Below are 27083 nucleotides of genomic sequence, written 5' to 3'. Positions count from 1 at the left end.
TTACTGAATAAAAAGTAATTTGACAAAAATGTTGTTAATTTTAGCATCATCGTCTTTCTTATACATAACTTTTTTATTTTTCACCTCACAAATCTATTTAAGGGCTTTTTTTGCGAGAAGTATTGTTCTTTTCAGTGGTCTTATTTTAGAGAGCATAACATTTTTTAAATCACTTTTTAGAGCATTTTTTTATAGGGTATTAATTATCTTTATTATTATTATCTTTTTTCCAAACCTTTTTTGCGTTTTTTTTCCCCCTCCGGCGTTTACAGTGACAATACTGTTTTATTATACAGGTTGTTACGGACGCGGCAATACCAAATATGCAGGTTTTTTGTGTGTTTTTTAATACTTTATAAAGTGTTTTTATGGGAAAGTGACATTTTAGGGGCTTATATTTTTATGTATTTATTTTTTATTTATTCTAATGTGTAGTGTTTTTACATGTTTTTACTTATACATACTTAAACCACCAATGCTCTGATCGCTGGTTCAAGTTCAATACACTGCTCTAAAATACACGCTCATGCTTGACCGCGGCGTGTAAGGGGTTAACACCCGCGATCGGAGCTGTAATAGACAGCTGACAGCCGCTGCTTCTGGTGCCAGCTCCGTTCGTGAGCACGTCCCCGTGCACTTAGCATCTAGCCGCGGTAACGTACTATAACATCCTGGTGCGCCTAGGGGTTAAGATGGGTGTGAGACGTGGCAACATAGATAAACAACTTATGCAGATCGAAGTACAATGAATTTACCGTCTCCGAACATTTAGCCCTAATGGACACAATGAGGGTTTTACCTTCGCACCCTTTCTCTGAAGAACTACATACGCCACTCCAGAGGACTCAATAAGGGTTCTACTTTTGCCCCCTTCCCCCCGGTTAAAATAATAATAAAAGAACATAGGGATACAGGACAGCAAAAGCTGTAGAGGAACTCTCAATTTGGGATATATCTGAATAAATGAGAACCTGCCAACGCACAGATTCATACTCTCTCACTTTTGACTCTTTCCTATACAGTAAAATAAAGCTTAATCGACAACCAAAGGTTGTCCATCTGAGAAACTATAAAACAGTGTATCTTGTACAGCAACTGGATGCAAAAATTACCATGAAGACAAACTACTATGGGTGTGATTCATATGCTCTTTCCTAATCTTCCAACCCTATGATTTATAAAATACACGGAAATATCGCCAACTCCCCAGACAAATATGAAATTACCAACTCATGAGACCTAAACACTAGGTATATCAATGGATATTACAAAAATGTCATTACATGTCAAAATCTGAAACAAATGACTCATGAAATATATGCTATAGGCCAACACTGAATAATACCAAATATGGATGCAATGAAATACTTACATCCATTGAAAATAATCCTAAGTGCTGGCGCGTGCCCCTTAAAAAGCGACACACGGGCATAATAAACACATTGTGGCACATGTGAATAAACATACATTAGAATTTAATTCTAAGTGTCGGCGCATGCACAGAGTACACCAAGGGGTTGGACACAATAGAACCAATCAGGACGGAGGGAAATAACCTGCTAGGCGAATCCGATTGGAGGAAGGATACACACCCTTATTGTGATGTCACAGCAGAGGCTTTAAAAGCCTGTGATCGGCGTCCAACTGCTGTCTTTGCCCCAAACCCCTGATGACACCATGTTAGGATGGCGAAACATGTTGAGGGGGGGGGGGGGGATGGCAAAATTAGGTTCCAAGACTGCTGGTATCGCTCACCTTGTCTTCTCCGAACAAGCTGTTTGCCAGATGTTCCAAACAATTGGAAAGGGGATTCATCAGAGAAATGACTTTACCCAAGTCCTCAGCAGTCCACTCCCTGTACCTTTTGCAGAATCTGTCGGTCCTTGATTTTTCTGGAGAGAAGCTGCTTCTTTGCTGCCCTTCTTGACACCAGGCCTTGCTCCAAGAGTCTCCACCTCACAGTGCGATCCCGAAGCTGAAACACTTTTAAGAGACGGTCCTGGCGCTTGATGGTCCTTCTTAGTTTCCCTAGAGCCTTTTTGGCAACAATGGAACCTCTGTTCTTGAATTCCTTGATGATGCGATAGATTGTTGACTGAGGTGCAATCTTTCTAGCTGCGATACTCTACCCTGTTAGGCCAGTTTTGTGCAGTGCAATGTGACTGCACTTGTTCCTTTAGAGATAACCATGGTTAACAGAAGAGAAACAATTATTCCAAGCACCAGCCTCCGTTTAAAGTGTCCAGTGGTGTGATTCTTACTTAATCATGACAGATGATTGATCTCCAGCCCTGTCCTCATCAACACCCACACCTGTGTTAATGGAGCAATCACTGAAACGATGTTAGCTGCTCCTTTTAAGGCAGGCCTGCAATGAATTTGAAATGTGTTTTTGGGGAAAAAGTTCATTTTCTAGGCAAATATTGAATTTGCAATTAATTGTTGTTAAGCTGATCACTCTTTATAACATTCTGGAGTACATGCAAATTGCCATTATAAAACCTGATGCAGAACAATTTAAATTAAAAAAATTAACAATTAAATTAATCATTCTCAAAACTTTTGGTCATGACTGTACATGGGTCTCCCAACCAGCTACCCATCACCTCCATCATGGCTGCAGGGTTTAGTTCAACTGATGCAGTTTCATTATCTGGAATGCCAACCACTTGCATTTTCATTATAAGAAGTGAGGGCTATTTCTCACCAGCTGCCGCCTTGGCAGCTGAGGTGCAGGGTCTCTCACCAGCTTCTACAACCTCATTATTTCCCGCAGGCGTTGATTCCATGTCAGAGATGCAGGCTGGATGTAACCGCTGCATTGACACCATCGTGAGTTGTTGGGGAAGCAAATAAATAGAAATCCCGGCACTTGTCTTCTCAAAGCTTGTAGGGTTATTAACGCATCATAAACAGCTACATCACCGTGATGATAGGACACGTTTCGGCTTGTATCTCAAGCCTTTCTCAACTATACTAAGCAGATACATACTGATGGTGTAATATCTCCCGCTGTCTCTCCTGTCAGTCACGTGGTGTGTCTCCCGCTGTCTCTCCTGTCAGTCAAGTGGTGCATCTCCCGCTCAGCTCAGCTTTGGAACAATTCTGTGGTAACTTTCCACAGATTAATGGATTCAATCACTTTCAGAAAGAATTGGAGGCTGGCCGCCTGTACCCATTAGCTGTTGCTGGGTGGCCATCACTGAAGTCAAGCTTTTCTCTATGGGAGACAAACTCTCCACCTCCTTGACTTCATAAAACCAATTTATATCTCACAACAAAATTGTTTTTGGAATTGATTTTGGAATTGAGTGACGCAAATATGGAAAGAATGCTATATCTTGAGATAAAAATCTAAAATCTTTATTCTCTTGGACTGCCAGTGTAGAACTAGACAACACTAACCTTTTGCTGCGCCGGATTTATCCTGTGTTGATACATTCTGGCACAGTTTAAGACTGTTGAGTTCTAATGTAGACTTACCTTTAGGCTACATTCACACGAACGTATGAAAACGGCCGTATCTGTACCACACCATTCTGGGTTTTTTTTTTTTTTTTTTTACAGGTTACATGCAGCGGCATTCCTTTCAATGGACAATACGTTCAACCATTTACATTGCCGTTTTTGAAACCTTAGTGTACCGTACCGTATACCAGCTGTATAGAAATATAGAGCATGTCATATTTTCTCCCGTGTTTCAGTTCCGTATGCCCTAGAAGCCTATGCGGACGTATAAAACACGGGTTACAGACGTGCTGCATATAGATGAAAAACGTCACGTATATACAGGCTCATGCGGCCCGTAAATACGGGACTGAAGAAATCATACGGTCGTGTGAATGTAGCCTTAGTTTGTCTAAACTCTGCACCACAATGTGGCTCACCGTCTTTTTTTTTTTTGGTACACAGCCTATATTCTGCCCAGCCTTGCCGGACTTCCCTAGTCGGACTAGTCATAAAAAGGGTCAAAAAAACATCGAACCACCTAGATAAATGTGGTGCAAGGAGATAAGTTTTGCGTTTATTGATTAAAAAAAAAAAAAGATTTTTTTTTTGAAAAATTTACCAAATTTTCAAAATTTCACACAGGTGGTAATTTAGTTTTACCACCTAAATTAGTTGCTGAATAACATTTCCCATATGTCTGAATCAATTGTTTTAAACCCTTAACGACTTGGCCTTTTTTAGTTTTTTCACTTCCATTTTTCACTCCCCACCTTCAAAAATCTATAACTTTTTTATTTTTCAACATAAAGAGCTCTGTTATGGCTTATTTTCTGCGTAACAAATTGCACTTCGTAGTGACAGTATTTAATATTCCATGGCGCGTACTGGGAAGCGGGAAAAAAATTCCAAATGCAGTGAAAATGGTGAAAAAACACATTTGCAACACTTTCTTGTGGGCTTGGATTTTACAGCTTTCACTGTGTGCCACAAATGACATGTCTAATTTATTCTTTGGGTCGGTACGATCACGTGGATACCAAATTTGTATAGGTTTTATAATGTTTTCATACATTTAAAAAAATTAAAACCTCCTGTACAAAAATATTTTTTTTTATTTTGCCATCTTCTGGCGGCAATAACTTTTTCATACTTTGGTGTACGGAGCTGTGGGTGGTGTCATTTTTTGCGACTTTTGATGGCGTTTTCATTGCTATAATTTTTAGGACTGTGCGACCTTTTGATCACTTTTTATAAATTTTTTTATATTTTCCAAAATGGCAAAAAAATGCCATTTTTGACTTTGGACGCTTTTTTCTGTTACGAGGTTAAACGCAGTGAAAAACCGTAATTATATTTTGTTAGATCGGACATTTTCAGGTGCGGCGATACTTAATGTGTTTATGATTTTCACTGTTTATTAATATTAATATCAGTTCTAGGGAAAGGGTGGTGATTTGAATTTTTAGGTTTTTTTATTATAATTTTTTTTTTTAACTTTTTTTTACTTTTACTATTTTTCAGACTCCCTAGGGTACTTTAACCCTAGGTTGTCTGATCGATCCTACCATATACTGCCATACTGCAATATGGCAGTATATGGGGATTTTACTCCTCATTCATTACAATATGCTGATAGCACATTGTAATGAATGGGTTAAAACGAAACAGCTTCGGGCCTTCGTGAGACCCGAAGCTGTCATGGCAACGGATCACCGCTCCCCGTGACGTCATCGGGGAGCGGCGATCCGCGGCAAGATGGCGGCGGATCTTTTTGGAGCCTCCGGCAGCATTGCCGGCGGCGATCGCCGCGAAAGCACCTGCGATCGGTGCTAGCACCGATCGCGGGTGTTACCGGTAAGCCTTTGCTGCAATATGCAGTAAAGACTTACCGGCTATGGAGAGGGCTCGGCCCGCGAGCCCTCTCCATGCACCGGGACCCGGCGTGCGTCGGGAAGGGGTTAATGTCACGCTTGACGTTTTTGAGGATGATTATGGTTTTTAATAAAATTTTAATATTATATTATAATAATATTAGAAACGCCCTATATATCAACCCACTTTTAAATCTGCACCCCTCAAACTATCAAAAACAGCTTTTAGGAAGATTATTAACCCTTTGAGATCTTCATAGTAATTACATTTTTTAAAAAAAGTAATATTTGTTATGCAAATTCTCCTAAATACAGAGACCCCACATGTGGCCAGTACTTGTTTTATGGGCACACAGCGAGGCGCAGAAGGGAAGGAGCACTGTGCAGCTACCAGGATTTACGTTTCCTCATTGGTGCCCTTTAGTAGGCAATAAAATTAGAATTTTTCAGTTAGTTATTGGGGCCATGAGGGAGGAGATGCATTTTCCAGTGTTACCACTTTGGAGTTACTATGACCAAATGTATTAACTTTTTTTTAGGGCACAAGTAGAAAAATATCAATTCTGTACAGTTTTTTTTTGGTGTTAACTGTATAGCCTAATAAACATATGGGTCAATACAATTATGGGGATACTATACTTAGGTATTTTTTGTTACATTATACTAAATTTGCAAAATAAAACTTAATGTGAGGCAATTTTTGATGCCTTGTTTTTTGCTGGACGTGTGGTACTTTGCAACAGTATCATTCTGGAGTACACGTTTATTGCCTTTTTTGTGGGATGAAATAAATAATATTAATCATTTTGGTGGGTTTTTTACAGTTTTTTTTACAGTGTTCATTGAGCGGGTTCAATAATTATCTTTTTTAATTATACGTATCGTTACGGACGCGGTGATGCTATATATGTGGGGTTTGTGATAATTTTAACTTTGTTTTAAATTATATAAGTTTATGGGGCTTACGTGAATTTTTATACATTTATTTAGGAGCTTTTATTTTTTTGCTTGTTCATGTCCCATGGTGGAGATAATAATAAAGTACTTGTAATTTCTGAAGATATGTTACAATGTGCCAATGGCACATTGTAACTGGTCATGTGCAAAAACGCCATATACAGCTATATGGCAGTATATGTCAAAATTGATCAGACAACCTAAGGTTAAAGTACCCTAGGGCATCTAAGAAAAAAAAAACCCTAAGTTCAAATCACCCTTTCCCTAGAACTGATATCAAAAATAAACAACAAAAATCATAAATACCGTATCCCAAAAGTGAAAATAGTGGCCAAATGTCCTAAAAAGAAACTTTTTGTCATTTTGCGGCTCATATAAAATTGAAATGAAAAGTGTTGCACAGTCCCACAAATGGTGTCAATGTAAATGTCATCAAAGTCCACCAAAACTTACATAACTACATAAACCAAAGTTTGAAAAAATGATTAGGGTGAGAATATGACAAAATTAAGACAAAAGGTTTTACATGTTTTAAAACCTAATAAAACCAACATAAATTAAGTATCCCCATAATCACAATGGCCCAAAGAATACAGGCTCAAAAGATTTTTTTTTTTTTTCACATTGACTGCATTGAGAGAATTTTTGTTTTTCCGCTTCCCAGTACATGGGGTAGAAAACTGAATATGATATAATAATAGGAAGTAAAATGGTTACGCAGAAAACAAGCCCTTATTGAGCTCCATACGCAGAAAAAGAAAAAAAATGTATACATTTCTAAAGAAGGGGAGCAGAAAATGGAAACGCAAAAAATTAAAAAGGACATTGCTGGGAATGGGTTAACTCTGAAGCTACAGTCTAAGAGTTTAGAGTCTTCTGTATCGTGAATTAACTTTTAATTTAAAAGGTATTACCGTTTTAATGAAAGGGTATCTTATTATACAAAGATGTAAGCAGGTTTCCCATCCACAACAATGATTCACTTATCGTTCTGTTGCCATTATAGGTAACTGAGAGACAGAAGTGGAACAGAAAGGTTTCTGTAGCTGCACATGGAGTTCCCATAGGATCTCAGATCTTCTTGCTAATGATCAGAATCTCTTTACTTGCAGAATACATGAGCTTGTTCTAAGAAGTAAAACCAAGGATCTCTACATAATTTGTTTTCATATTGGGTAATGCCCACATACCAGTCTATTATATAATCAAGTAGTCCCCTTATATTCACAGCTGATTATAGATACTGAGGGTCAGTAGCCAGGTTTACCTGGTCCTCTAGTTCTTTCCCTACCTTGTCTTGTAGCAGGTTCTGACCTTTTAGTTACCTCCACTGAAGTGCGCATACAGAAATATGAAAAAGCTATTAGAAGATGTATCAGCATTAGTATCACATACCCGATGCGTAGCAACACTTATTACATCAGCTAAAAAGAGACTACATACGGTCATATATAGAAGATCAAGGCTGCTGAAGATGTGTGCAAACCTGTCAATAATAAAAGAGATACCGAATAGCTAAACGTTTATTATAGAAATACAAAAGAAAATATAATACTATGCTGGTGTTACAATCACATGACGTGTTGCTTTTTTCCTTCACTTTTTATATGATCGCTCATTATCTCCAGCAATTCTCTAGAGAAGCATCAAGCTTGTAGTGTTTGCCAAAGCACCTTACACGGTTCATCGGCTTACAACATACTCAAGCAGCTGAATCTCCCTGGTATATGTACATTATTTATAAATAGCCTGCTCCAAGCAAACAAGTCATAGCGCTGACGGTTTTAGAAGACAATTAGAGCGCACAAACCGTTTTATTCTCCATTCACTATTAGAAAACATGCCAAGCACATGATAAATACAGTATGTAGTGCCAGGCATCTTGTGTTATTAGAGAGATCCTGTCACCAGATTTTTCACAAGTACAGCTAGTGGCAGGTTCCCATAGAGCCCTAGCACCGGTATCTATCCGGATGTGGCCTCCTAGGGCTTAATCCACCATATCCTCCCCATGCATATTCTCCGCAAGCAGCAGTAATGTCATGTAACCAGGGTGATATCATTGCAGGTCCTATAGCCTTCTAACATTACCAAACTGTACCCCAAGGATGTATCTCATGAAATCACAGCAGCCCACATGGAGAGAAGTCGAAGTCCATGCATGCATGCTGTGTTTTTATGTGGTTAGATATGTGCATGGGGTACAGTTTGCTAATGTTAAGAGGTTAAAGGACCAGTGGTGATGTCACCCTGCTAACATTAGGCCACACCTGAGTCCCTTTATAGATCTATAGAACCCTTGACTCCCATCTATAGAACAATTTTTAGCTTAAAGAAGGGTGTCAGATAGTTACTAGAGCTCTATAGGAACCTGCCACCAGCTGTATTTGTGTAAAATGTGGTGACAGGTTCTCTTTATAGGGGTTGTCCAGTTTCAGCAAATATATGTTATTTTCTGTATAATTCTCCAATATCCTTTCTACATCAATATCTAATAGTTTTCTAGATCTCCGCTTGCTGTCATTCTCTAGGAACCTTCATCGTTTACTTCCTATGGATAACAACAGGCCTACAGTAATGTGATGTCACACAGGTGCATGGCTCATCATAAGCTCTGATTACTCTCTGTGATACTAATGAGCTGTGCACCTGTGTGACATCCCACGACCAGAGAGATTCCTATCCCCCGGAAATAGAAGCTGGGAAAATATATGATTGCTGGAGAGGCCCCGCACTCATTTAAATGGATAAGCAGAGAAAGGAGAACAAGCACAAAGACTCAAGTATAGTGATAAATCAGGTGGTCATAAGGAGTGACTCATCTTATATACAGTATATTCCGGCGTATAAGACGACTTTTGAAGGCTGAAAAATCTTCTGTCTGGTCTGGGGTCGTCTTATACGCCGGTAATGTTTTTGAACTTTCAGAAATTGAGTCTGGGGCCAATCGGGGGCTGATGGGGCCGGTCGAAAAAAAAAACCAAACAGCTTCTCACCTTTCCCGCGATCCACCGGAGCTCCGCTGCTACACTTCGGCCGCCGGTGACAGCTCCGTGAGTGCCGGCGTCGCAGAGAATATGACGTCGGCACGCGGCTGACGTCATATTCTGTGAGCCGCCAGCGCTCAATGAGCTGTCACCGCCGGCCGGAGTGTAGCAGCGGAGCTTCGGTGGATCACGGGAAATGTGAGAAGCTGTTGTATTAATTTAATGTGCCAAGCCTGTACTGGGGGTACAGGCTGGCAATATACAGAGGGGCTGGCTGTATACTAGGGGGGCAGTTTGGCTATATACAGGGGGCTGGCTGTATACTGGAGGGACTGGCTGGCAGTATACAGGGGGGCTGGCTGTATACTAGGGGGGGCAGTTTGGCTATATACAGGGGGGACTGGCTGGCAAAATACAGGGGGAGCTGGCTAAATTCAAATTAAATTCAAATTAAATAAAATTCTAATTAAATGTTAAATTCAAATCTATTTTTTTTTTTTTTACCGGTGTTTTGTATGCGTTGGAAAAGGGGTAGTTTTATACGGCGAATATATCTTAAACTCTATATTTTAACAGGAAAGTAGGGGGGTCGTCTTATACACCAGGTCGTCTTATATGCCGGAATATACGGTAGTTAGATCATAGGCATATCGGACTACAAACAGTCCTAGATGATGAGCATGAACGCTGCTGCCCACAAGACTTCAGCCCGCCTACCCAGGATGGAGGACTTGCAAGGGTATGTATCACACAAGGGTAGAACTCTTGTATGTCTTGGCGCTGTATCCGACAAAGTTGCAATTAAATTCCTTAAAAGGTTGATAAATTATTAGGGTCACAATTAATTGCACCTAACAAATTATCAACCTTTTAACACAGTGCCAAAAAAGACGAGAGTTCTACTCTTGTGTGATACATTCCCTTGAAGTAAACATAGAAGCTGTCTGTAGCAGGACAGCAAGTAGAGATCTAAAAATCTGATGCAGGAGGAGTTGATATAGAATTTTCCAATATAATTTCTGTAACATTTAATTATCCAAACAATACAATTTATTTCCTGGGCAACCCCTTTACATGGGAGCATCATACCTCATGCGTGCAGTCCAGTTATGTGCACAGAGGGGGAATTTATCATACACTGGCACTATATTTTGTGATATTTCATAAGGGGGGAAAATACTCGATATTCCTGGCGATTCACCAGGAATTGCGACTATTTCAGATTTTGTATAATAGAAAACTGGTGTAACTGCCCTAATAAATACCCAGTCTGTGTGGAGCCTCTGTATTATGCTGCTCAGTACTATGGTGCTTTATAAACTCTGCTAGATGCATTGGGGCATTTATTATTGGTTTTCCATCAGTTTTTTGACATAGTTTTTTTTTTGCTGCTGCGCAATGTGCATGTTATTTATTATATGTCAGCACCACCAAGACTCACAGCACACCTATTTACACATGCCCCATGCAGATGGCATGTATTTATATGTGAATACAGTGGATTGCAAATATTATTTTCTGCCTTTTCTAAACATTTGCATTAGTATTTAATTGTGTTACCTTGCACCCACACATAATCCTGTGTAGTCCTAGGGGATGGGCTTTGTGTATAATTGTATAACCTTGCACACTCACAGAATCTTGTGTAGTCCTAGGGGTTGGGCTTTGTGTATAATTGTATAACCTTGCACACTCACAGAATCCTGTGTAGTCCCAGGGGTTGGGCTTTGTGTATAATTGTAGAATGTTGCACCCTCACAGAATCCTGTGTAGTCCTAGGGGTTGGGCTTTGGTTTGAATGCATTTTAAAAAACTCAGCTAAGAGCTGAGGATTTTGCAACACAGACAATGCATTTTTTTAAATGCATCCAAACCAAAGCCAACCCCTGGGACTAAACAGAGGATTCTGTCAGGGTGCAAGGCAAGTGAAAACAAACTATATTGTAATGCAAATGCATAGAAAAGGCAGAAAAACCTATTTGCAATGCTGCAGCAATGGGCTACCTTTAGTAAAAATGAGGTCCCTGGTGACAGATTACCTTTAAACAATCATATCTCTAGAACCTGGTACCTTGAAACACAATTCTTAATTGTGCTATAAACACAACTGTTAATGTTACAGTATATAATGTGACTTTTGAATACTGATCTCAATTCCCTGTAACTTTAAGAAAAAAAATATTAAAAAAAAATAAAATGGGAAAAATTACAAAAAGACTTTTTCACGGTGTTATTTATTTTTCTTCTCTGCTAATTGTAAAAAAAAACAACATTTTATTAATAAAATTATTCTATGGAGGTTAAAGTCTCACAGCATGAAAAAAAAACTAAGTAAAAACAGTTATGATATGTAAACTTTAAGGACACAGCCTTTTTCTTTCAGTACAGAGCTGTATGAGGGCTTATTTCTGTGTAACAAATTGTACTTCTTAGTTACGGTATTTATTATTCCATGCCTTGTACTGGGAAGCAGGAAAAAATTTCAAAGTGTGGTGATATCAGTAAACAAAAACTATGAATAATCCTGCAAATATGATGACATGAAAACTTGAATTTGTACAATGCCATCAAGCAAAAGACAAAATCATGTTTACCTTGAGTTGTACCGACATAGAGAAAAAAGGTATCCACCAAAAAAGGATTAGAACAAATTCTATGTACCCCAAAATGGTGCAAGGAAAAAATTCAACTCACTTGAATGTTCTGGCATGAGATAAATATTAAAGGGATATCCCCATCTTACAGGTAATACTAGAATTGCAAAACGATGCAGGGATACTTTTGGGACCCTCACAGTTTGAAAAGTTTTCCATTTATCCCTGTTCATTAGATCATGACCAACCTTTACCATGAATTCAATAAAGATGTAAGCAAACTTAAACATATCTTTCAAGGGCTTCTCCAAAAGCATCTCATCCGGCAAACCAGATAATTTTCTATACCATTAGCGAGCAAAAACTCATTAAGATCTATCAGATAGAGATCTTTGGTTTGGTTTTGCAGGTGTCATATTGCAGGTGCAAAAGCGCCAGCGGCATGTAGTTAATGGCGGCGGAGGCGTGACAACATATTTGCTAGGATAGTACCTCCCCCGATGTCCCAGGAAGTGACAAGACCACTGCCAAAATGGAAGCACTATCAGGCCAACTAAGCCCACGGAAGGGCTGACAATTCCAATCGGTGAAAGCACTGATTGCGGGTATTACCAGTGGAGGGGTGAACAGAATGTTCAGTACTAACCCGGACATTGTGGTTCGAGTCTACTCGTCATTAATTACAAATAAGAACAATAAAAATAATCTTTATTTTTTATAGGACAAATACATTCTGTAACACTTTCGAATGTTGTTCTGTGACGGATACCTAGTGTAGTCCATCAATATCAGATTTCTTCAGGAATCTCCTACTGATTATGTCAGTGAAAGAATTGCAGTACCATTACCCAACCTCTGTTTACCTTGCATGGCTCTGTATAATTTGTAGCAGTTGTGACTGGCACTGACATTCAGTCCAAATCAACTGAATGGTATAGAAATGAAAAGAGCTTAAAAGGAAACCTACCACTTGGGATAGGGCTTATAAGCAGGCGCTTATCTTCGTTATGTTTTTAAACTGTTTATATCGGAAATAGCTTCCCCGCACCGAGGTCCGCACTCGGCGCACCATGCATGCTACCACTTCCTATTCAGGCGCACACACGGTCGCGCGCATGGTGCGCCGAGCGCAGACCCCGTTGCGGGGAAGCTAGTTCCGATATAAACATTAATAAAGTAATTAAATGCTTTAACCCCTTAGCGCTCTGCGCCGTAGCTGTACTGCGCTGAGTCCCGCGAATAGCGCTCAGCGCAGTACAGCTACTGCGCAGAGACGATGCCGGTTCAGCGCTGTATAGCAGCCGAGCCGGCATCGTTAGCCGCGGGATTTCAACGGTAATTTACCGTTGACATCCCCGGCTAACACCCGCGGTCTGAGTGGGCTCCGATCGCGGGTGTTTAACCCGTTAAATGCCGCGGTCAACGCGACCGCGGCATTTAACCTGCCTTCTGGGGGTCTTTACCCCACGATCGCCCCCCCCGCACCGTTTTCGGGGGGGCCGATCGCTGTTTTGGCACCTCTGGGGTCCGATCGGGACCCCAGAGAAGCCTGGAGGGTTTACCTTTAAGATGGCGTCGGTGACGTCATCTTAAAGGCAAAGTGTCAGCCTATGCATCTGCATAGGCTGGCACTGATAATACCCTGCAATACATTAGTATTGCAGAGTATTATCAAGAACAAGCAATCAGATGATTGCTTGTTCATATCCCATGGTGGATCATGTAAAAAAATGTAAAAAAAAATGTTTTTCACTAAAAAATTACTTGATAAATCACTAAAAATGCCCATAAGCCCCAAAACATATAAAGAGACATATAACGCTCAAAAAAGTCTAAATCATAACACAAACCCCACATATATAGTATCACCGCGTCCGTAACAATCCATAGAATAAAACTAAATAACTATTGAACCCATATGATGAACGCCGTAAAAAAAAAACGTTAAAAAACCGCCAAAAATTATGATTTTTACCTATTATATCCCACTAAAAATGCAATAAAAAGTGATCAACAAAACATACGTACTCCAGAATGATATTGTTGCAAAGAACAACATGTCCCGCAAAAAACAAGCCATCAACCAGCTCTGTAGCCAAAAACGTAACAATGTTATGCCACTTGGAAGACGGAGATGCAAAAATGATAGATTTTTCCCCACATTAGGGTGTTATTTGGCAAATTTAGTAAAACATAAGAAAAAATATTCATGTCTGGTATCCCCGTAATCGTATCGACCCATAGAATAAAGATAACAGGATTATTAGGCTATACGGTGAACACAAAAAAAAAAAAAAGTAAAAAATCCAGTACAGAATTGATGCTTTTCTACTCATGACCTCAAAAAAAGTTCCAAAATTTTCAACAATAGGTGATACCAACCCCAAAATGGTAACACTGGAAAAAGCATCTCGTCCCGCAAAAAAAATGCCGTCACATGACCCAATAACGAAAAAGCAAAAATTTTATAGCCTTCGAAATGGGGCAACGAGAAAACTAAAATCCTGGCAGCTGCAGGGCGCTCCTTCCCTTCTGCGCCTTGCTGTGCCCCCATAACACAAGTAACGGCCACATGTGGGGGTTCGCTGCACTCAGGAGAAATTGTACAACAAATTTTATGGTGAGTTTTCTCTTTTTATCTTTTGGAAATGTGTAAATTTTAGGGCTAGATGAACGTATAACCGACAAAATTTGACCATTCTAAATTTCACCGCCATTTTGATTCAATTACTATGAAGATCTCAAGGGGTTAACAATCTTTGTAAATGCTGTTTCTGATAGCTTGAGGGGTGCAGATTTGAAAATGGGTTGGTTATATAGGGGGGTTTGTTGCTAAATATGTAAAATTTGATTTCAAACAGTATTTATCCCCAAAATAGTCAATTCCGAAAATACGGAAAATCGCTATTCGATTTGTAGGCCGCGTGACGTCAAAATAAATTATCCAAACATTTCAAAAATTATGAAAATGTAAAGTAGACAAATGGGAAATGTTATTCTGCAAGTTATTTAGGTGGTAAATTTATCTGCCTGAAAACGCGGTGATTTTGAATTTCGAAAATGGCAAATTCATCATTTTTTTCTTTTTTTGTAAATAAACGCAAAACGTATCAGCCAAAATTTACCACTAAAATGAAGTACAACATGTGGGGAAAAAACAATCTCAGAATCGCTTTGATAAGTAAAAGTGTTCAAAAGTTATAACCATATAAAGAGACGCAGGTCAAATTTCAAAAAAAAGTTGCGAGCCTTAACCTGCAAACAGGCTGCGTCCTTAAGGGGTTAAAACAGTTTAAAAACATAACGAAGATAAGCGCCGGCACCAGCTCACCCTGAGCTGGTGCAGGGCATGTCCTGCTTATAAGCCCTATCCAAAGTGGTAGGTTTCCTTTAATGGCAGTAACTGTTTTGTGGGGGTGCCACCAATCCCAAGCTGTTGTGAGTGTTGGGCAGTGAGAACCATGCTAATCTTTTACATATGTTGTATCCTATTTAGTATGGTTAAACCACATGACAGGTTCCATTTCCAATTTCCAAGCAGGCTTGTTTTATCTTTGTGATCTGTAGCGATGATTGTATAACAGTAATACAGTGTCAATGGATGGTTGTTATTAAAATTTCTTAATCATTTGCATCCCTTTCCTTCCATCTTACATTACCATATTCAATGTGTCTGGTCTATTTTTTGCCCAATTTTCAAATATAATGTAAGATGATTTCAAGGCAGTATGTAGGATTATTTGTTTAACCCCTTCACGCTCCGTGGCGGATATATCCGCCACGGAGCGCAGTGACTTAGCGCTCCGTGGCGGATATATCCGCCACGGCGCTTATGCCGGCTCGGCTCTGGATCAGAGCCGAACCGGCATCGGGAAACACGGGGTGCCGGCTGTAACCAATAGCCGGCACCCCAGTGTAACACCCGCGATCGGAGTTGTCTCCGATCGCGGGTGCTTAACCCGTTAAATGCCGCGGTCAGCGCGACCGCGGCATCTAACAAGCATCTGGGGGGTCTTTCCCCCACGATCGCCCCCCCCGAACCGTTTTCGGGGGGGCGCCGATCGTTGCCATAGCAACTCTGGGGTCCGATCTGGACCCCAGAGTTACTTGCAAGAATTGCCAGTAAGATGGCGTCTGTGACGTCATCTTACTGGCACAGTGCCAGCCTATGCATGTGCATAGGCTGACACTGATAATACTCTGCAATACATCAGTATTGCAGAATATTATCATGAAGAAGCAATCAGAAGATTGCTTCTTCATGTCCCATGGTATAAAAGTGAAAAAGTAAAAAAAAAAAAGTTATTCAATAAAAAAATAAAGTCATAAATCACTAAAAATGCCCCAAACTCCCAAAACATATAAAGAGACATATAACTCAAAAAAAGTCTAAATCATAACACAAACCCCACATATATAGTATCACCGCGTCCGTAACAACCCGTAGAATAAAAGTAAATCATTATTGAACCCGCACGATAAACGCCGTAAAAAAAAACTGTTATAAACCCTCCAAAAATTATGATTTTTACCTTTTCAATCCCACAAAAAAATGCTATAAAATGCGATCAAAAAACCATATGTACTCAGACATGATACTGGTGCAAAGTACAACATGTCCCGCAAAAAACAAGCCATCAACCAGCTCCGTAGCCAAAAAAGTAACAATGTTATGCCACTTGGAAGATGGCAATACATAAATGATAGATTTTTCCCCACATTAGGGTTTTGTTTGACAAATTTAGTAAAACGTAAGAAAATATATTCATGTCTGGTATCCCCGTAATCGTATCAACCCATAGAATAAAGATAACAGGATTTTTAGTCTATACGGTGAACACCAAAAAAAAAAAAAAGTAAAAAATCCAGTACAGAATTGATGCTTTTCTACTCCTGCCCTCAAAAAAAAGTTCCTAAATTTTCAACAATAGGTGATACCAACCCCAAAATGGTAACAATGGAAAAAGCATCTCATCCCGCAAAAAAAATGCCGTCACATGGCCCCAATAACGAAAAAGCGAAAATTTTATAGCCTTCAAAAGGGGCCAATGAGGAAACTAAAATCCTGGCAGCTGCAGCGCCCTCCTTCCCTTCTGCACCTCGCTGTGCCCCCATAAAACAAGTCACAGCCACATGTGGGGGGTCGCTGCACTCAGGAGAAATTGCAGAACAAATTGTATGGTGGGTTTTCTCTTTTTATATTTTGGAAATGTGTAAATTTTAGTGCTAAATGAACGTATAAGGGAACAATATGACCATTCTAAATTTCACCTCCATTTTGATTCAAGGGGTTAACAATCTTCGTAAAAGCTGTTTCTGATAGCTTGAGGGGTGCAGATTTGAAAATGGGTAGATTATATAGGGGGTTTTGATGCTAAATATGTAAAATTTCATTCAAAACTGTATTTATCCCCAAAATAGTCAATTCTGAAAATCCGGAAAAGCGATATTCTATTTGTAAGCCGCGTGACATCAAAACAAATTATCCAAACATTTCAGAAATTATGAAAATGTAAAGTAGACAAATGGGAAATGTTATTCAGCAACTTATTTAGGTGGTAAATCTATCTGCCTGAAAACGCAATGATTTAGAATTTCGAAAATGGCAAATTTTTCAAAAAATTTATCATATTTTCTTTTTTTTGTAAATAAACGCAAAACTTATCAGCCAAAATTTACCATTAAAATGAAGTACAACATGTGGGGAAAAAACAATCTCAGAATCGCTTTGATAAGTAACAGTGTTCAAAAGTTATAACCATATAAAGCGACGCAGGTCAGAATCCAAAAAAAATCGGGCTGAGCCTTAAAGAGAACCCGCCATGCAAAATAACCCCCCTAAACTAAATATATTTTCATAAACTGCCATTAGAGAGCATTGCCTCTATCCCTTCATTGTCCCTCTACATGCCTGTAAACCTAAGCAATGAGGTCCTAAAGCTGTATGCAAATGACCTGTGAAATGTCCAATGAAGCATTAGCATATTCAAGCTGTCCACTCTATTCATGAGTGGGAGGTACAGCCACACCCCCAGTGCTTGACTGACAGCCTGTATAATGGTGTGAGGCTGTATAATGATGTGCTTCCTGGTGCTGGTGGCCACGCCCCCTGCTGCCTGTGTGTGCATGTGTGTGTGTGTTTAGGAGAGATACAGCAGCTCCAGGCAGCCATGTTACAGCAGAACATGTCAGATTCATGTGTAGCTGATGTCTGTGTCTCTCACCTGTATATTAGGAGGGTGCAGCATGTCAGCAGAGGCAGCATAGACACTAGCCATGCTTTACTATACATTACACACAGACATGAGCAGGGGGAGGAGAGGGGAGGGGTAACAGGGGTGACATCACTGCCTCTGTCCATGTGACCAGCCTCATTTATATGATAAAAAATAGATGATTTTACAATGATTAATGTATGAAATAACTAGATAAAGGCTGGGATGGGATCCTTGTGAGCTGCTCCAACAGGTAGTAGTGACAGGACTAGTGTCACAGACCTGATGACAGGTGTCCTTTAAGCTACAAAATGGCTGCATCCTTAAGGGGTTAAATCTTAAACGCTTAACCCCTTAAGGACGCAGGGTTTTTCGGCTGATTTCTCGCTCTCCAACTTCAAAAATCCATAACTTTTTCATTTTTACGTGTACAGACCTGTGTGAGGGCTTATTTTGTGCGTAACAAATTTTACTTTCCCGTGATGTTATTTATTTTAACATGCCGTGTACTGCGAAGCTGAAAAAAAATTCCAAATGTGGAAAAATTGAAAAAAAACCGCATGTGCGTCACGTTCTTGTGGGCTCAGTTTTTACGACTTTCACTCTTCGCTCCAAATAACATGCCTACTTTATTCTTTGGTTCGGTGCGATCGCGGTGATACCAAATTTATATAGGTTTTATTGTGTTTTAATACATTTTCAAAAATTAAACGAATGTGTACAAAAAAGAAAAAAAAATTTTTGCCATCTTCTGACGCTAATAACTTTTTCATACTTTGGCGCACGGAGATGTGTGAGGGGTCATTTTTTGCGAAATGAGGCGACGTTTTCATTGCTACCATTTTGAGGTCTGTGCGACATTTTGATCATTTTTTATTTCATTTTTTATGTTATGTAAAAAGGTGTAAAAGTCGCATTTCGGACATTTGGGCGCCATTTCCCGCCTCGGAGGTCACCGCCGGCCGTAACCGTTTTTATATTTTGATAGATCGGGCATTTTGGGACGCGGCGATACCTAATATGTCTGTGATTTTTACTGTTTGTTATGTTTTATATCCGTTCTAGGGAAAGGGGGGTGATTTGAACTTTTAATATTTTATTAATTTTTTTTATTTTTTAAACTTTTTTTTTTTCTTTTTTTTTTCACTATTTTTTAGACCATCTAGGGTACATTAACCCTAGATGGTCAGATCGCTCCTACCATATACTGCAATACTACAGTATTGCAATATATGGCGTTTTTGCAGGTCTTACATTACAATGAGCCACTGGCTCATTGTAACGAACCTGCATAAACCATGTAGCCTCGTGTCAAAAGAAGACCCGAGGCTACCATGGTAACCGATCGCGGCCCCCCGATGACGTTCGGGGGCGTGGCGATCGAAAAAAAGATGGCGGCGCCCGCGCGCCGCCGTCTTTTAAACGCCGCCCGCGACTTTGCGGGCGGCGTTTAGAGGGTTAATAGACGCGATCGGTGCAAGCACCGACCGCGGTTATTAGCGGTGGGGGTTTTGTGCAAAATGCAAAAACCCCCACCTCTGTATGAAGAGGACTCAGCCCGTGAGCCCTCTTCATACATCCCTTATACCTCTGCGCCGTAGAGCTACGGCGCAGAGCGTTAAGGGGTTAAAGGGAACCTGCCATTCAAATTAACACACCTAAAATAAATACTTCATTAAAGGGAACCCGTCATCAGAAATTGGCCTAATAAACCAATACAAGTATGTTCTCAAGCAGCTGAACAGCTTCTAGATCAGGTTTCTTTCATGGTCCAGCTTGGTGGCATCATCCAGAAAATCAACTTTGAAGTAAGATGTTAATTGGTTGTATATAGTCAGGGAGGCAGAGAGTTTAAATCTGAAGTCAAGCTCTCCCAACCTCTGAAGCCTCCTCCTAAGTGATTGGTATCATCCATCGGATTTCAGGAGATTTGATCAGTGAGGTCCCTGGACATAGGACAATAATTACAACAAAGAGGGTGTTTTAAGCAGGGAAAGCTTGACTTCACTATTAATATCTCTGTCTTCTTGACTTCAAAAAACCTATTTGCATCTCACTGCAAAGTTCATTCTCTGGATGATGCCACCACATCAGGCCATGAAAGAAACATGATCTAGAAGCTGCTCACCTGCTTGACAACTTACTGGTAGCCAATTTCTGATGACACGCTCCTTTTAAGAACCATGATAAAAAGCATTGCCCTTATCCATAAATGGTTCCTCTCCATAGCTGCAATGTTAAAAAAATCAGTTTGTAAGCTTATATGCAACTCACCTAATGCGAGTCCAATCATATTGAGTGAATCCTGCATATTCATTGTTCCCTGCACTGCCCTGTCTCTATGTTCCTGACTGACAGGTCTCACTGCTACCACCATGCTGCTATATGGAACTAGTACTTAAGGACCATCTCCCAATATTCAACTACAGGCATATACAGACTCCTTTACTTTCCCCTGGAGGGACTGGAGGTAAATATACACAGTGCCTTGCTGGAACATTGCGTGAGAAACAGACGGACAGGGGTTGTGCGTGACACGGCTCTGCTACATCATTAACTCCTCCCTAAGGAAGGTGGGGGCTAAGAGATACTGGCTATATAAAGAGAAATCGATTCTCAGCCATTCATGAGGGGGGGGGGGATGGGTTAGCAGTGTCGGTGAGGAGGTAGTCTTTTTTAGAAGAATGGTGGCTCTAATCCCATGGAGGCATCACTGGACCGTGTATAAAGACATCTAAAAGGTACTGTGTGAGATTTGTGTGGGGTTTTGCTGGTGACAGGTTACCTTTAAATATCGTAGATAGAGTATTTTTCCCTATATACATTTTGCAATAGCATATTTATGTTCATACAGAAGTTGGTTTTGCCCTACTATAATTGCCCTAACTAAATCACATATTAACAATGTAAGAGAAATTAAAACACAGAAAAGCCCCGCCTGGAGACTAATATTATTCACAGGGGAGACACAAAAAGTTAATGCACAACAGCTCTTATACAGAGCTCTGCTTTATAGACATGTGCTCAGCATCTTCTAAATACAGTCAGAGAAACCATAGGTCCTTAATAAGGCTTAATAACATACCTCACCACAGGGTTCCCATTGTATAATATATAAATGCCGGCTTCTTTATTCCCATAGATCTGATTGCTGCGGATGCTGCCTTTCCCGTTGCCTAGGACAACAATGCCAGAGCGGAGGCCACTGTGTATCCTGTTACACTGCCAGTTACATTATGTTCACAGAAAAGAAGATAGAGAAAACACAAACATGAATAGCACATGATGCTGAGAATTCAATACCAGATAGAGAATTTATTATTCACATCTATTTCAGAAGGAACATATACAGTAATACCAGTCTACACTAGCGGTCTTTGTTAAAGGAAATCAAGCATGGATGAACCAGGCATCATAATTGTGGTAATCTTCTCATATTTGTTATCAATGGTCTCCTTCCCTTTGAAATCAACTTTTTAAATTATGCTAATGAGCCAGAGGGGGTCTGGGAAGTGTTACCAGAGCCACTCAAACAAACACAACGTACACTGTCACTGAACCTGCACGCTTAGAGGCTCTTGTAGCGCCCCCAGAGCTCTTCAGGCTCATTAGCATAATTTTAAAAGGAAGGAGGCCTTGGATAATAAATATAAGATTACCACAGTCACAGTGTCTAGATTTAAGTGTAATGCAAATCCAATAGAAGAACTTGATTGGCACTCACCAACTCCGTTAAAATTGTTCAGCTTTATTCATCCAAGATGAGACAATACAAAGGTGCAAGGATAAGGTGCAAAAGAATGTCAATCTGACGCGTTTCAGACACTTAGGTCCTTAATCATAGGGTTTGTCAGATTGACATTCGTTTTGCACCTTATCCTTGCACCTTTGTATTGTCTCATCTTGGATGAATAAAGCTGAACAATTTTAACGGAGTTGGTGAGTGCCAATCAAGCTCTTCTTTTGGATTTGCATTTCACTTGTGAAAGTGGAAGACTCTTTCTTGGATTGAGCACCTGGTGGTGAGCGTACATGCTCTGTTCCTTTGTATTTCTACTAGATTTAAGTGTCCCTGGTTTATCCAAGCTTGATTTTGATGGTAAATATATTTTAACTTAAAAGGACACCTGTCATCAGGTCTGTGTCACTAGTCCTGTCATTACTACCTGTTGGAGCAGCTCACATGGATTCCATCCCAGCCTTAATCTAGTCAATTCATACATTAATCATTATAAAATTATCTTTTCTTTATTATGTAAAGGAGGCTGGTCACATGGTCAGAGGCAGTGATGTCACCCCTGTTCCCCCTCCCCTCTCCTCCCCCTGGTCATGTCTGTGTGTAATATATAATAAAGTATTGCTAGTGTGTGTGCTGCATCTGCTGACATGCTGCATCCTCCTAATACACACGTGAGAGACACAGACATCAGCTACACAAGCGCCTGACTTGTTTTGCTATAACATGGCTGCATCCTGGAGCTGTTGTCTCTCTCCTATACACACACAGGCTGCAGGGAGCGTGGCCACCAGCAAGCACATGGAGCAGCTGTCAGTCAAGCACTGGGGGTTTGGCTGTACCTCCCACTCATGAATAAGCTGGACAGCTTGAATATGCTAATGACTCATTGGCCATTTCAAAGGTCATTTGCATACAGCTTTAGGACCTCATTGCTTAGGTTTACAGGACACAGAGTTTATTAAAAATAGATTGTGACATGAGAAAATAAAAACCTGGCTATGGCCAGGTGAGCATACATTGGTGTAAATAAACCCTGAAACTGTATATACGTGTGGTTTTTCATTCGTATGTGCACATACATCTCTGTATCTGTACCATATCCATATGAAATACAGTGGGCTAGCAGATGATGGATGGCTGATATAACGTACCTCCCGCAGGTTCTTATCTGGATACTTCAGAAAATGTTGCACAACCGTATGCAGCACATATGAAGCAAGTATTTTAAAGGTAACCTGTTACCAGGAGCCCCATTTGTACACCCCCGCCCCCAGTAGTCCCTACAGAGCAAAGTACATACACCGCCAAAAAGTTTTGGTATATAAAAAAATTAGGTTTTACTGAAAAAAAAAGACCTGTTATATAGTAACTTTCAATGCCATGTGTTCTGTGACTAGGCACTTGTCCCCTGGGAGTGGCTATAGAGGAGGGGGCTTCGCTAAACCAAGTGATGGGCGTTTTCATTTATTTGAAAAGGACACACAGAGGTACGGTTTCCTGAGAGAGGGAGGGACTGCTCCTGTACAGCCACTCCCAGGGGACAAGTGCCTAGTCACAGAGCACATGGCATTGAAAGGTACTATATAACAGATCTTTTTTTCTGTAAAACCTATTTTTTTTTATACAAAAACTCTTTGGTACTATGCTCTTTGGGGACTTTGGGGGTGCTAAAAACGGTGACAGGTTCCCTTTAAACATTCCCATAGACTTCTATTTCCTCCTACTGGAGGAAATCGGACACTATATTTTTTTATATCTTTTTCATAGTACGGTTGACAAGCCAGCCATGAAAATTGGTGGCCATATTGCCTTTGAACTGAATGTGACTATATGCTGCCTGTATGAAAATTAGTCATTTTCGATGACTCTATACTACTAGACTATTGGCTTACTGGTTGTCAATGGAAGGATTTTTATCACTAGAGCTTCCATAGAGTTACACTGTGACACAAGCTCAATGCACCGTTATAAGAAATGAGGCGCAGCGACTTAAGAGTTTAGGTAAATTTCGGGCTCTTGGGGTTGCTGCCAGGGCCCCTTTGTGCTCAAACCACCCCCGCAGCACTTCTAACCTGCCCACTGTTCCCTCTGGCTCTCCCCTCCTGATGATGTCAGCCGGCAGGAGAAGGCTGGGGATGAGGAGGCAGCAGCAGGGGAACCTTTTCCATACCTCTACCAAAAACCCCTTTAAGTATATTCGAGCAGATTTCAAGCAAAATCTGCTAACAAATGCATTTACCAAATGGAACCTAAACACTACATTGGCGCCCTCTATTGTTACCTTGCATTGGGTCCCTGCATGTGACCACAGTTAGGCCATTTTCACGAGGTTGGGCGGAGAATAGAGAGGGAGTGAGGGATAGGCTTCCCTATCCCCTTGAAAGCAGATGCCTGGCTCTATCAGGGTGCGGCCGTATCGCTGGCCCCATATTGTCGCGTGCATGAGGCCTAAGGCTGTTTAATTCAGATGAGCTAACTGTGCAGTGTATGAGGGGCTACTGACAAAGCATTAGATGTTACATACCAGTATAACAGGATTGGCTCCCTTGCGGATATCTACTCCTGCCTCGGTGTTGGAATGGATGTTGTTGTCAGCTATAAGACCTCCTGCTGCTAGACGCAAAAATATTCCTGATGCTTTGCAGTGGTGAATGTCATTCTTCAACATAACAATCTGGAAAAGGAAAACCAAAAAGAGTCTGTTTTTTGCTGATGAAAGCTAAAGGCTTGGAACACGTAGTAAGGCTCAGTACACACCTGATTTGGCAGGCTCCGTTCCCCCTTCCGCTATGCAATAGCTGCAAAAGCAGCCCAGCAGTGAGAGTAATTTTTTCTGTTATTACTACAGAATCGTAACGGAAGGCAACCTCGAGTATGTGGAAGTAGATAGGGAACAGAGTGTTCTTAAGCTTCCATTACACTCCGCTAAAATGGAGAGTTTTATGGAAACCCCTGACACAGGGTTCAACTGAGCCTAACAGTTACAATAAAGTTGTGGTTTCCATGTAGTTGCTAATATATTCTATCAAGAAAAAGTTATCTAAAAAAGTTAAGGCCAGTTCACATCTCTGGTCAGTCTTCAGTATGAGGCCTGTGGACCTGTTCTGTGTGTAGCCTCAGGCTGCGATCACATGTGGTGCCTATGTTGTGTTTTTAAATGCAAACAACAGATCAGGAGAGGAGATTTCAATAATTATATTGCCGTTAACATTTGCATTTTGTAAACAATGTAAACGCATTGGGGAGATGTATCAAACAATCTGTGCCAGAATACTGGAGTCATTTGCACTTTAAATCCTGTGGCCCACATTTGTTGAAGGTTTTAGACGTTTTTAGACAGTTTTCTGTCTAAAAAGGAATTGGGCCAGAAAATTCATTATCATTGTGCAGCAAACTATAGCAACTACCGTATATACTTGAGTATAAGCCGACCCGAGTATAAGCCAAAACCCCTAATTTCAACATAAAAAACTGGGAAAACCTATTGACTCGAGTATAAGCCGAGGGTGGGAAATGCATTGGTTACAGCCTCCCAGTATATAGTCTGCCAGCCCCTGTAGCATACAGCCTGCCCAACCCCTGTAGCATACAGCCTGCCCAGCCCCTGTAGTAGGAAAAAAAATAACACTGTACTCATCTTTCCGACCTCCTCCATAGGTCCTCTTCTGTCTCAGACTGTCCCAGACAGAAGAGGACCTACAGGTGATGTCAGAAAGGTGAGTTTTGACTTTATTTTTTTAGTTGACTCGAGTATAAGCCGAGTTAGGGTTTTTGAGCACAAATTTTGTGTTGAAAAACTAGGCTTATACTCGAGTATATAAGGTAAAAGGAGCTGGAAAGTACAACTCACCAGTCTAATACTGCACCACACCAACTGTCTGGGTCTACTCTGCACTGGTCTAGAAGCAGTGCTTACGTGTGGTGTTTACACTGTGTTTTGAAGTGCAAAGAACTAGTAAGGGGAGGAGATTTGCCTAATTACATTGTTGTGAACATATGTGTTTACAAAACGCTGTTATCACAATATTAGCATTTGTGTTTTGTCAATGCAAATATTAACACAATGTAATTAGGCAAATCTCCGCTCCTCAGCTGTTGTGTTGCACACAATGAAGGAGATGTAGAATAAGTGTCAGTGATTAAAACAAAAAAGACTCCACATTCTTATTCTGCACCAAATAAATCATACTGGATGATGTATATGCAGTTGTTTATAACTGTCGAGATGTACTTTGGACCAGCTATTAGTTGGTCTAGTTTACGCCAGAATATTCTCACACTCAGGTTAGGCAACGCAACATTTTCCCACAAGCCAGAAAACTGACCAAAAATTATGTAAAAAAACCCTCAATAAATTTGACAAACAGCATTTCAGGTGGAAATTACTCCAGGATTCTGGCAGAGACAGGTTGATCTATCGCCCCCATCTGCCACATGTGAGGGCAGCCTCAGAATTGTATTTTTTTTTTTACCCATTTCCTTCCAACTAGTGATTAGGAGAAGTTCTTCAATACATTCTTTATACCCCAAAATGTTGCCATGCAACTTGAATAAAACAAGCCCTGATGCTATGATGACTGAAAATTATACAAATTGTGGCTTTGGAAACATCAGGGTGAATAAATGACAAAAAACATATTTTCACATCTTTGCCCAAAACAAGCTAGTTATTAAAGGGGTTTTCCCACGAAAGAAAATTCTCAGATCTAAATCCCTTAGTGACGTGTAGATAAATAATAAAGACAATTTTTAAAATTGATTTGCATAAATGTGGTGCCTGTACTGTATACAACATCATTTATTTAGGGGGTTTTTATATAGAACCCATGGGGACACTGTATAGAGTAAATTTTTTGGTGGATATTGTAATTATTTCAGGGGTGCTATATTTAGAGGGACCTATACAAAATGAAATAAGGGGTGCACTATATATTATATATATTGTGAATAATTTAATGGGTGAAATATATATTTATTCAGGCGACAAAATATATACTAAAATATAATGAGAGGTCTCAAGGTGCAATTTAATATATGTCATGGCACAGTGAGGTCACAGGGTGGCACTAGAAGTGGTCATGACATTTTGTTACTGATGGAGAGGAATTATTACTGGTATGCAATAACTTTAACACTGCTATATATATTTATGTTAGTATTTTCACTACTGATATAAATTTATTTAGGCTATATATTCATTGCTGTTATATAATTATATATAGGTCGAGCAGTGCCCAAAACACATTATCTGAAGACACTAATTATTATGA

At 40.2% G+C, this 27083-nt stretch overlaps 1 protein-coding gene across 3 annotated transcripts in view; it reads right to left on the bottom strand.

Annotated features, from left to right (window-relative positions):
- FBXO10 (F-box protein 10) overlaps positions 1–27083 on the bottom strand; it is an 83890-nt gene that overhangs the window by 37937 nt on the left and 18870 nt on the right. For all 3 annotated transcript variants that reach the window (XM_072154929.1, XM_072154931.1, XM_072154930.1), the window contains 2 exons: positions 24338–24487; positions 21160–21296 (listed from right to left, as the gene is read on the bottom strand). In XM_072154929.1, the coding sequence (XP_072011030.1) occupies positions 21160–21296; positions 24338–24487 (287 nt within the window). The remainder of the gene's footprint in view (positions 1–21159; positions 21297–24337; positions 24488–27083) is intronic.

The sequence above is a fragment of the Engystomops pustulosus genome, chromosome 1 (genome assembly GCF_040894005.1).
Source record: "Engystomops pustulosus chromosome 1, aEngPut4.maternal, whole genome shotgun sequence".
NCBI lineage: Eukaryota > Metazoa > Chordata > Amphibia > Anura > Leptodactylidae > Engystomops > Engystomops pustulosus.
This window is presented reverse-complemented; position numbering and strand designations above follow the sequence as displayed.